The sequence below is a fragment of the Diabrotica undecimpunctata genome, chromosome 1, assembly GCF_040954645.1.
Source record: "Diabrotica undecimpunctata isolate CICGRU chromosome 1, icDiaUnde3, whole genome shotgun sequence".
Lineage (NCBI taxonomy): Eukaryota > Metazoa > Arthropoda > Insecta > Coleoptera > Chrysomelidae > Diabrotica > Diabrotica undecimpunctata.
This window is the reverse complement of record NC_092803.1, coordinates 196,602,914-196,615,896: the sequence shown is the minus strand read 5'-3', so window position 1 is coordinate 196,615,896 and position 12,983 is coordinate 196,602,914. Positions and strand designations below refer to the sequence as shown.

Here is a 12,983-nt window from a genome sequence, read left to right as displayed (position 1 = left end):
ATCAATAACACAAACTTATCGCATAAAATATATTCACAAAATGCAACACATGCCCTACCCTTAGAAACGCCTATGTAAATGAACTATTGTTGCTGGGCACTTGCTCGACAAAAACTAGTTTTACGGATTTCTGCGGGTCGGAATTCCGTCGCTAATTCCAAAGTTGCCAAACTATTGAAAAATATTGTTTTAAAATATCGATTTTTATTTTATAATTTTAAATATGTAACGAAACGAAACATATAAATAAAATTTATTTAATTACAATTTTGTACTTAATTTTTACTATTGAAAAAATAATATTTTTTGGTATTTTTATGACGGTAATAATCGCTGCGTGGAAGAATACAGGTTTTGTATGACCATAATTACTACTTGTGAACAAGAATTGGCTACACTGTACGACAACTTCTGGTCAGTTTTTCTATAGAGAAGCACAAATAAATATACTACTTTAAATATTCTGTAATTTCTTATGAGGAAACGCAAATTGCAATCGAGAAAACAGGCAGTTTTCGAGGGACGCTGTGTACATTTACATTTGAGGATATTCGGCGTTTAAACTATGAAATCACTCTTCTGAATTGAGGGTTTCTACTATAAGTAGTTTTATGGTCCTTTAGCATATCTCCTTTGTTTTTCAAAACTACTTCCCCATTCATCTGGCATTTGTCCCAATTTACAGAAAAATGGACTATTCAAAGGGACACAGATGATCCTTTCTCTTCTCAGAAGAATTAGAAGAATACTCTTTTTTATGAGACTTATAATTTTTTCAGATGGGGCAACAGTTTTTTTCAAATGGAACCGTCTCGTGACAACTTTTTCGCTGATAATCTAAGGAAAATCCACATTTTACAATCAAGGCTCGTGACCAATGTTCATTTAAAACGAAGATGTTGTGTTTATAAAAACATATTAATTTGACTGTATATTTTCCACCAATCTATCAATTATGACTTACAGATACTCAGATGTTTTTTGGCCTGCTTAATCCCCTGATTTAACTCCTCTGGATTATTTTTTATCAGGTTACTTAAAAACAAAAAGTTTACTATCAAGTTTACGATATACTGTATGATTGCATTTTAGGCCCTTCAATATGCTGTGAAACATTAAGAAATGCATCATAAATAGCTAAAATCCAACACTGCAATATTGTGAAATTCATACCTAGAATTAGAGTAACATTATTTGTGACTCATACTACAAAGAAAATTGAATTGCTCACTGAAGGGTCAAGTTTAGAACCATTACAATAAATTGTTATTCATTTTATACAATGATTTCGTTGCTATTATATAATTAGATGCATCAGTGTGGACTAACAAGTCATTAACTTGAATGAACCCGAAAATTGGCACATATCCGAAATCGTTAGTCATCTGCGACAGTTATAAATACAACTTCATTGTTCAAAGAATTATTATAACAGGAGCTAAAATCAGAGGAGTGAAGAATATTGAGGAAGGTCTGTCTCGAAAAAATAAACTTGAGGAAATGTGTTCCGAAACAGATGTAGGTTAAATATTTAAACACTTTCGACATCTCTTAACCTGCTTTTCACAAATTGGTTACAATGTTTATATTTGGTAGTTTATTGTTGTAGCTGTAGTATAGACTTATGTACCAAAACATTATAATAACTTGGCAAGTAGATTTGAGTTGAGAGTCACTTGAAGAAAAGATTTTAATCAAAGCAGTTAAAATTATAATTCAACATTGCATATCTGAAGTGGTTTTTCCTTTAAGATTAAGGGAGTAATGGTGGTGCTCAAACAAATCAATCTTCACTTCAGGTTTTCCTTACTGAAACAAACGAAATTTAAGGACCATGATATAAGGACCATACTAAAACGATGATGATTGAAAATAAAAAAAAAGTTTGAATAACACCCTGTTGACAGGACGTACCTTGTATTTTGAATTAAATACAATGCATATCCAATTTTAGCTGTGACTAAGACCCCCGGTGTCACTTGTGATATAAAAAGCTTGTATTCATTTATGAATCATCATTTGACCTTTTCAAAAATTTCCAGTTAAAATATCAAAACCGAGAAAACAAACAATAAGTTGACTAAAATACATGTTAGTAAGTTGACAACATAATGGAAAACATTTTTGTATTAATTTTATTAATTAACGTTATTAATTTTAGAAAAGTGAATGATTTTTTATAAAAACTTCTGCAATTACTAAAATCTAAAATGCAATCATAAATCATCAAATTCTTTCAGTCGTATTCGACGTTTGTCAAAAAATATTAATGTTGCTTGGGAGTAAAGCACACATTTTATTTTTGACAATATCGAATTTCGTCTACTCAACTCTTTTTTTGGTCTTCCAATAGGTCTTTTTCCTTACATTCTTGCGTTTAGTAATTATCACGTCCTGGCTATCGTAATCGCAACTGGTTTGCCAGTTGTTATTTTCACTTTTCATTTTACAAAGATATTGTAAACTTCAAGATTGAAGTCTTCAATTAAGTAGAGAGATTCCTCTATAATTCTAACATAATAATGTGTTTCCTCCTTGCTTGTATAGTGCTGCCGGTATTTTATCTGTTCCCAGCGTTTTATTACTTTTTGTATTTGGATTGTCATTCGAACCTCCTCTAGCGTTGAAAGTTTAGTTAGTTCATTTTCTTCTTCATCTTCAATCAGTTTTTGTTGTTGTACTTCTTGTTGTTCCCGCTTCCTTCATTGTACCCTTATTGCAGTGGTTCGTTTAATAGTTCCCTAACTCACATCATCCAGTTTTCTTAATTTTCTGCGTATTACTAATGATTTCACCCTTCTTATTTCTGCATAGGCTTATATCTATGTCTAAAATATTTGATAAGTTAATATACTCTGCGTATTTCGTTTTCCTTTAACTCCCTCCTTATGTTTAATATCGACTAGTTTTCGTGCTTTCTGCATAGTTAATCTCTTCGTCTTTTGTTCTCAAACTCTATGTTTTTCTCTGTAGTTCATCTGAGCATCATCATCATTTTGACTTTACAACCCTTCGTGGGTCCTTGCCACCTCAAGAATTTCCCTCCAGTCGTCCCTATCCATCGTCTTCCTCCACCAAGCACGTGTTCTCATATTTCTCATGTCTTCATGGATGTTATCAAGGAACCTTGTTCTGGGTTTTCCTCTTCTTCTCTGACCAATGGGTCTATCAAGGAGCGTTTTTCTATCCACCTCAGACGTCCTATCTTAATATGTTTTACGATATCTGGATCCTGGTATATTCGATAAAGTTCGAAGTTATATCGTCTTCTCCACACTCCATTGTCATTCACTGCTCCATAGGTTCGCCTTAGTACTTTTCTTTCGAAACATCCCAACATTTTTTTAATACTTTTTGTTAGAGTCCAGGTCTCTGAACCATATGCTAGGACTGGGCGTATTATTGTTTTGTAGAATTTTAATTTTTGAAATTGTCGATATAATTGTGGATTTAAGGAGAAGATTGAGCCAAAAATAGCATTTGTTGGTAGTGAAAATTCTGCGACCAAACAAATGGGTGTACTGCGAACAAGGTATACAAATTCGTTCACTGCTTCGATGACGTCGTTTTCTTTAACAAGTGGTCGTAGGGTTTGTGGTTGCGTGCTTAATTTCATATACTTCGTTTTGTTGGTGTTTATTATTAAACCCATTTTTGTAGCTGGTTATTTTAATGCTACATGCTCCTCTCGTACAGCGTTCTCGGTTCTCCCAACAATATTGATAACATGATTATATGCTGTATTTCTTTCCTGAATTACTTGTTTACATTCTTTATCCAACCATTCTTCTTTTCGTTGCGTTCCTAGGACTTTTTTTGCTATGTTCAGTATGATGCTGCTTATGGTATTCCACTAATATTCTATTGCGGATTCTTCTGTATTCTTTTCTTTTCATAATCTTTCATCCACTTGTCTTACAAAAATTTATTTACTATAAATATTTATATACTTATTCCTTCCTCCATTTTGGCATGTTTTGCTCACGATAGCCTCTAGAAATGTATTTCTTAGCTGTAGAAATTACTGCTTCTCTAAACCTTTTCATCAATCATTTTTGTTATTAAAGTTCTAGCGTGATTGAGGAATGATTGTAACCAATGGAATTTGGATATAAATCGCAATAATAATTGACATATGCTCGCTATGTGGAAAGTGGAAAAGAATTTCTCTCTTGATCAGTAAACTTACTTACTTGTTTTTTACTTACAAAATATAAATCTATCTCCATATAGGATATAGATAAGAAAAAAGACAGACTTGATTGCAAGACAAACGAACAATAGAACATAATTTTTTTATAAATTATATATTTTTTATACTTACTTTTAGAGGAGGTCTGCGTTCGATAGTGGACAAATTTGGCGGTGCGACGATGATGTTAAAATGAGTTTGACTCGATTAAATGTTAACAAAATGTCGTTGTTGTAACTGCAATTGGTCGTATGTCAAAAACAAGTTGTTTTCAAAAGTTTGTCAACATACAAACTCCAATAGATCGTATGTCCATGGGCCAAAAGAATATCGACTATTATTTTCATTGAAAAAGTGGAATCATCTACATGTATGTATATGGATGTTTTACTTCCTTCTGAAAACTGTTTTAGCTTTCATATACGACCTATTGTAGTTACCACAATGATATATTATTTTCTTCTTGGAATCCATTTAGTTCTCAGTTGGTTTTTGGGCCTAAAAATTTTGGTTCGTCGTACACGTCATTTCTAATTATTGTACAATGAGTTTTATATATTAATCTCTTGTCGTTATTTTTTTCTGTAGTCGTTTTTACATTATTAGTCCGGTTCTAAGGCTTCTAAGGCAATAATTTTGGATAGGACCGGCAGTAAGGCAATAGGTCTATAGTTGCAGACATCCGATTTTTCACTACCCTTACGAAGAGGGTTAATAATGGCTGTCTTTAGGCACTCTGGAAATATACCTTTTTCAAAAGAATCGTTAATTAGTGATTCCAGGACTTCCAACACATGTTTTGGGAGATTAAAGAAAATTTTTATGGATAGTCTAACAGCACTACAGGAAGATTTGCTTTTGATACTATTGATTGTTTGGATCAGTTCAGATTTATCAACTGGTCTTATAAAGAATGCATTCGAGACCTTTTTTGGATTGGGGAGATAAAAAATAGGATCTTATTGTGGCAAAACTTGATGTTATATTTTTACTCACATTAACGAAGTATTTAGATTTTCATGGTTTGGAAGAATAAATGTTTGAGCTGTGTTAGTTTTATTTCGAAGATCGTTTATTATGGAAAAAATTTCTCTTGCAACATTTTTAGAGCTTTCCAGATGATTTTGATAGTACATGTTTTAGCTGAAAATTTAGCATTGAAAATACAGACAAGCTTATCTAAAAAATCACTGAAATTGTAGTCCACGTCCACAGAGGGAAAGTGCCACCCAGAAGATAAGCACAAATTTTGGAATTTACGAAAGTTCTGAGCGGAAAAAATCCTACCTAAACGTTGGGTTTTCGAGGATTGTTTGTTAAGAGTGTTAAACTTGGTATCTACTGCTTTATGATTAGATAATTGGTATATACTGCATTATTAATTGTAGAGCGTACATCAAGGGGTGAGAACTCTGAGACAATATAATTAATTATGGTAGATGTTGATAAGGCACTATGGGACAGAGCTAGAAGTGCAGATGTACGACGTAGATGTAAAGTGAAGAACTTTAAGGACTGGGTAAGAAAGAAAATTAGAATGTAACGATCATATGAGTAGAAATACAACAATAAAATAGTAAAGAGCCGAGAAATGGTTCTCCAACAGGAAGACGATCAGTGGAATGAAATAATGTTTAATAACTATTGTTGTATTACTTTATTGATTGTATTGATCTATTGTAATTACTTAACCTAGAAATAGAAAAGAATATTAAAATTTTTCAGCCTGATTATAGAGAAGAAAAATAACAATTATTAAGCGAATAGATTATAATAGACTCATTAAACAAATAGAATTTTAAGAATGGTATTAGTTTAAAAATTGCCGGCCGGGCCGTTTAGAAACTCTTGGATATTTTCCAAGAGAGTTTATTCATTTCTGTGTTCATATGTTTTTTTTTTATTTAAGCAGTTATCTGGAGTTCGTGTTCTTCGGGTATTTATAAAGTTTCAATGCCAAACATCCAAAACAAATGTGGAAAACTACTTAAAATTTTAACAAGTCGTTAGTAGCAAATCTATCAGAATTAAACAAAATTTGATATTGGAAAAAATTAGAAGATGTCCACCGTGAAATAATAGCAAATCAATTATTGTTACATGATTTATTTGTGATGACCTATGTTGGTAGAATAAACTAACACATTTTCAAAGACTAAATGTACAAATATACTCTGAACTCGATTTCGATTTCCACTCCAAAAATGGTTTTCAAAAAAGATTATTTAAATAATTTAAAACATTTTTGTTTTAGTGTATAACCGCCAAAGGCTTGACGAGGTTATGTATCTCATTTCACGGAAACTACAATAAAACATTTGTTTTTAATTTTTATATTAAAAATTTACATTGGCGCACAAATTTCCCATAAACGAACACAAACAATTTAGACAATATTTTGAAAATAAATAAAGTGTACAATTTTGTTCAAACTGTTTATTTTTAAAACTTTGATTGTGTTCAGCTAATATCCGAAAGTAAAATTGCACATGGTGTTTACGAAAAATCCATCATTACTTATAATTTACACCTAATCACAGGAATAATGATACCACTAATCAGGCCCGGACTGGTCCGCAGATCCACTGACCCGCTGGCCGGTGCTCCTTTAGATTTAATTAGCATGTTTTTTAACAGGTCGTCACACAATATTCTTCACTCGAATTATTCATCTTGACATACTGCCGCGAAAAGATCCAAACATGGAAGACTGTCATGCCTTGCTAGACTAATAGTTGGACAACGTCGGTTGTTTACCAGCGCGGCGCTGAAAACGTTCGTTTTTAACCAGTATGATTATTTACCTGAATGTATATCTGAAATTCTTATAAAATGGACATCGCTTGTTTTTTATCCTGACCCTTCAAATGATCAGCAACGATTAAAACCATTATTATCCTTGAAGAATTGATTATCGTTTGAAGAGAATCGAAACGAATATCGCAATTGCAGTTGATATGTCATTTAATAAGTTACACAGCCTTATATTTAAGGAATTAACCAAGATATTAGTTCTGAGTGTACGTGTATAAAATAAAGAAGGATAGGGCAAAGCCTAGATATCTAAAAAAATTTACATAATAGATCAGTCAATTCACAGTCAGAATCTTAAATAATTTAAAATAAAAAATGTATTAAGAAGGGTTTTGTGGTTAAATCCTCTTCTGCGATAAACGCCAAGTGACTTGAAGTAATTTGAGCTTTTCTGATTCGTTTTTCGGAGGATCACTTCGCATTTTCTTTATTTTCTTCCTTGACAGGTTATTGTGTGATTTCGCAATTCCTTTCTATTTGCTATTTTTGTTCTTCAGTTAGGAATATTCATTCTGTTGATATCTTCTTTTACCTGATCTTCCCATCTGCACTTTGGTCCAGTGACGGATCCCCGGGTCACGGCGTCATGACCCTCCCCATACAAAATTAAATATTAAACAAATAATCCTAAAAAAAAATAATTTAAAACCCATCAACGCTATAAACAGGAAGTCAAGAGTTGAAATGATTCAAACTATACCCTATACTCTAGGGGTAAGTGTAGAATTTTGCGGAAGCCTTTTTATATTGCTCTTTAAAAAAAATCAACAATTCTGAATACAGTAATACCTCGACGAACGCTACCCCGACTTCCGCGCGAATTCATAGTTACGCGATTTTCAAATTTTATCAATTCATCATTTGAGTGCCAGAGAATAAGATGGGATAGAATTACCGCCCACACATTATTGCTCATTCCATATACATGACATGACTTTTCGCATGAAATCAGCACATTTTTATTTTGTATTTAGGTATTTCTTATCTTCAGTTTTGTCTACGAATTGGTTGTTTGTAATTTGAATATGTATTAATAGTGAATATTAATAGTGAATATTGTTGTTGCATTAGCTCTGTCTGATACGTTAGTGAATACAAATAAAGGAACTGGGGACTGCTATCGAAGGTATTTGTGAAACTCGTTGGGTTGAAAGGCATTAAGGTCATCTTCAGTTCCAGGGCGAATCAATCATCAAAATATATAACGCTCTTGAAACAATTTCTACGTGGAAGGACAGTAAAATGTCAGCTGATACATTTTCATTAATGCAATCTATTGGGAGCCCAGAATTTCTCATTTCACTAGTTTTTCTTAGTGATGTTGTAGGTTCAACTGTATCACTTAGTCGTTTACTTCAGTCAAAATTAGATTTGAAGAAAGGTACTGAGGCCATAGAGGACACTACATGCACAAAATAAAAGATCAAATGCTGAATCTGTTTTTAGCAAACTTTACTATGAGTTAAATGAAATAGCTGAACAACCAGACATTGAATTGAAGATGGTATAGTTTCTCGTCAAAACCAATCTGCTAACTCTTGCGAAGAATATTTCAGAAGATTTATTTATTTATCCCTTTTAGACAATATCTTTACTGATTTAGAAGAACGACTTTCACAGAAAGTTATGAATCTATTTATTCTTCCAGTTGTTTTACCTAAAACTAATAACAGACCAGAAGATAAATTTGCATTAAAAAAATTGTTGACTTGGGAATTGTTAAAGATATTGTTGGACCATCTACTGCGTATTCCACAATAGAACAAGAGTTTTCAATGTGGATTCAAAAGTGGAAAAGAGTCGTGCAAAATAATGGAAAACTTCCTGATTCTATTTTAAAAGTAATAGAAAATTGCGATTGTGTATCAAAATATTTCTGCAAATGTTAATTCTACTGCCAGTCACTGCAGCAACAGCACAGCTTAGTTTTTCTACACTTAAGCGTCTAAAGACTTAGCTTAGAAATAGAACTTCGGAGGAAAAGTTAAGTGGTTTAGCACTCATCAATGTGCATCCTGATTTTCTCTAGATGTTGATGCAATCATATAGCGATTTGCTAAATCGGATAGGTGAAAAGAATACATTTTATAAAATTATATAATATTTACTTATCTTATTCTTATAGTATTTTTAATCACTGAATTTTTATTTACCACTCGTTGCCGGCTGTTGCTGACAATTCGTGAGAAAAATTACAATACCGAGTAAAAAAATATTTCACTCACTTGTAGCCTAATATGCCTAATTATAGAAATAACTATTCTTAAATTATATTATGTTTTTTGTTGAATAAATTAAATTAAATAAAATACTGTTTACACTTCTTCTTAAGGTTCCTTCTTCATTACGGAAGGGTGGCTATAACTACAGCAAACTGCTCTCTATCTTGAGCTGTTCTTAGTATCGAATGTGTGTTCATGCCTGTCCAGTCTGTTACATTCTTCAGCCAGGAGCATTTTCTTTTTCCTGGACCTCTTTTTCCTTCTACTTTTCCTTCCGTATTTTTCTTCTTTGTAAATAAGTCCTAGATAACTCGTTCTTCTGTTGTTTACAATATTTAGGAGTTCTCTCTCAGTCTTCATTCTTCTCAGCATCTTGTTGTTGGTCACGTGCTCTGTCCACGAAATATTCAGCATCCTTCACAAAACACACATTTCAAAGGCTCATACATGGCAATAAGAAATAAATAAATGTTTTTACAAATTGATATCGGATATTCAACGATAAAATGGAGTTTATTAGGAATATTTAATATATTCAATAATGTTTACACTTACATTGAGTTATTGTATTTAAATTACTTAACTTTGGTTTATACTTACTTATCCTTGGTTTGTTCTTGATTTTGTAGCCATAGGATAGGTGGGTTTAAATTAATTGTCTTTAAAATAACTAGTTTAAATTGACAGTCCTTGATTTTTCAGTATTTATATTTTAATAACTTTCTTTTGGTTTAATAGTCTTGTACACTTGATTTTACTGTCATAAAGCATGTGGGTTTAGATTTTTTTTTTTAATAATTATTGAGGAAATGGATCCCTTACATGAAGCAAAAATCATATCAATTGTAAGGGTACAAAAATCTAAATCCTATAACAAAATCACCTTCAAGACTCATGACTCCCCACTACAAAAATTTCTGGGGATCAGCCACTGAAAGGTGCAAAAACCTAAATCCTATATCAAAATCACCCTTAAGACCCATGACCCCCTCCGACAATAATTTCTAGATCCGCCATTGCTTTGGTCTCCGTCTAGGCCTTGTGGTTGTAAGTATTATTTCGTTGAGCTTGTGTTCTTATTATTTTGATTTTTAATTTTACCATTATAAATATCTGGTTTTAATCAGTGTTTGCTCCTCTGTACAATCTGACATCTTGATATCTTTTCTTCGGCCGAAAAAAGGGCATGTTATTTTATTGAATTGAATGAATTGTTTCTTTCTCTGCAACTTCCCTATTATTCCCCTCTTTTCCAAACTTAGCATTGAACTCTCTTATTATTATCAGAATCTCGTTTCTGTTGCTCGTAGAAATTGAATTTGTCTTAATTACTTGCATCTTCTGTTGGAGCGTAAACATTTGTGATTGGCATGTTGGCTTGTGTTCTTGATTGTGATATATGAAATTCTTCCACTAATTGCTCTGAAATCCATGACTCTGTTTCTTAGTTTTTTACCGATCATAAATGCAGTTTCATTTTTTCCCTGCTTATTTTCTCCAGAGGAATAATATAGTGTGAAGTTTTTCTTTTCTATTTTTTCCTCCTTTTTCCAGAGATATCTAGTTCATATTTTCTAACCTGTTAGGCTAATTCCTGCAGTTTTCTCACTACTAGTATGGATTTTATATTCCAAGTTCCTATTTTTACTTTAACTTTTTTCTTGTTTTTTACTTTTATTTGGTATACTTTTCAGTTTTCCCAATTGTTTGTTCTCTACTTCTGTTTCCATAGTTATTCCTTTTCATTTGCCTGGGCTCTTTCTTCTACGTCCGTTCTTCCTTTATGTATCAGTGTTATGATCTTTCTAGCGTTGAGGTTTCTTTGTTTCAATTCCAAACTTCTCTTTCATTTTTCAGTTTAGTAAAAGCTATTTTAACTTGATTTGGGACACAATTTCTCCCGCTACATGGATTTTTGGAGGTAATTAAGGCTCATGTGGACAGGTTCGTATCCCTGAAGATCATAGACCTGCAATCCATGCTTAATCGATAAAATATAAACTATAATTTAAGTGGTCAATCAATAAAACCAACTCATATTACTAAATTTGAAATATCGTATTAAATAATATAGCAAGATTTGCTTCATCTTAATTTACATTAATAAAATGTATTTTTTTTGTTTTTAGAAAAAACTGCTGAGCCAGAGAAGAAGCTTTTAGTCAATTTAAAAGACGTACCATCAACATCAAAAGAAACCAACTTTGTGAAGCCAGTAGAAACTAAAGTAAACGGTATATCGTCGTCTAACCCGTTTGATAGAAATAAAAGTAATATTCCAAAATTGGATTTAGCCACTAATGCTGCTAATGCTTCGAAAATAGATCAAAATGGTTTAACCGACTTGGATCATACACCAAAAATAGTAAACGTAATACCCAAAATAACAGAAATAATAACGAAAATCCCTAATGCGTCTGGTTTACCTAAAAAAGAGATTGCAGACAAATCAAAAATATTGAAAAAAGAAACTTCCCCGCCAAAAACAGAAGTCAAGCTAACACAAAAACCTCCAATACCAACAGATGTCCTAAAAGTCGAAATAAAAAGCTCACAAATACCAGTAACAGTTGTAGAAACTGTAAAAATGGAAGTAAAGACAAAAGAAACGCCCACAACTACTAAAATTGTTAGTTCCGTTTATAAATCTGAGGCTTCTGTGGAAGAGAAGCGAATTGACACTAGTGTCGCTGCAAAATCTCAAGCCTCCAATGTTTTAATAAAACCAAAAACACCACCGGCGAATTTGGATCCCAATTTAGAAGTAAAACCAATAGTTCAGCACGTTTTTCCAACAATTCAAAATTCCTATCAACCTCAAATTAATTTAGATGACTTAGAAAAAGCAGTCCAACTGCCACCACATAAGATAGATTTACCACCACCTTCTTCTTCTTCAGTATCCGGAGCTGAACAAAAAATTAAACTTTTACCTGAGTCTACACCAGGATCTTCTAATACTCCCCCTAAAGCAAAAGAAGAGGAAGATTTTTCAGATTACGAATCGAAAACATTGAAGCCTGTTAAAGAATGGGAATGTCATTTATGTACATTATTAAATCCCTTAACAAGTAACATTTGCGCTGTATGTTCGACGATTAGACTGCGCACAAAAACGGAACCAGCAGAAGAAAAGAAGCAAGAAGAAAAGAGGGTTAAAATAAAGCCGGTTACATTGGAAGAAGAGAAAACGGAGCAACGTACAGAAGACAATCAGCCCCAAACGTATATGCAATTGCTGAATTTAGACAATAGAGATTTAATAGAGAATACTGAAACATTTACTTGTTTAGTTTGTTTCATTGACATAGCCCCAAGAGAAGGAGTAACGTTAAGAGAGTGTTTACACCAGTTTTGTAAGCCATGTTTATCTCAAACAGTAGAGTTTTCCGATGAAGCTGAAGTTAAATGTCCATACAGGGACGATAACTACGCCTGCAACCTGAGTCTTCAAGACAGAGAGATTAAAGCATTAGTCAGTACGGCTGTGTATGATCAACATCTGGCAAAGTCGGTAGCTCAAGCAGAAAACCGAATTGACAATTCGTTTCACTGTAAGACTCCTGATTGTAAGGGATGGTGTGTTTATGAAGATAATGTTAACGAATTCAAATGTCCAGTGTGCAAGAGAACTAACTGTTTAACCTGTCAGGTGGGTAATCCATTATAATTTATAATACTCATAATATATTCAATAATGACTACTATATTGAATGGCTATTAGTTGAATGAGTATTATATTTGCTGTAGTCCAG

The 12,983-nt window shown here is 32.7% G+C and overlaps 1 protein-coding gene across 1 annotated transcript in view; it reads left to right on the top strand.

Moving 5' to 3' along the window:
• Positions 1–12,983, top strand: part of LOC140432824 (uncharacterized) — a 43,220-nt gene that overhangs the window by 23,969 nt on the left and 6,268 nt on the right. Inside the window, exon 4 of the mRNA XM_072520950.1 lies at positions 11,358–12,880. Coding sequence (XP_072377051.1) covers positions 11,358–12,880 — 1,523 coding nt within the window. The remainder of the gene's footprint in view (positions 1–11,357; positions 12,881–12,983) is intronic.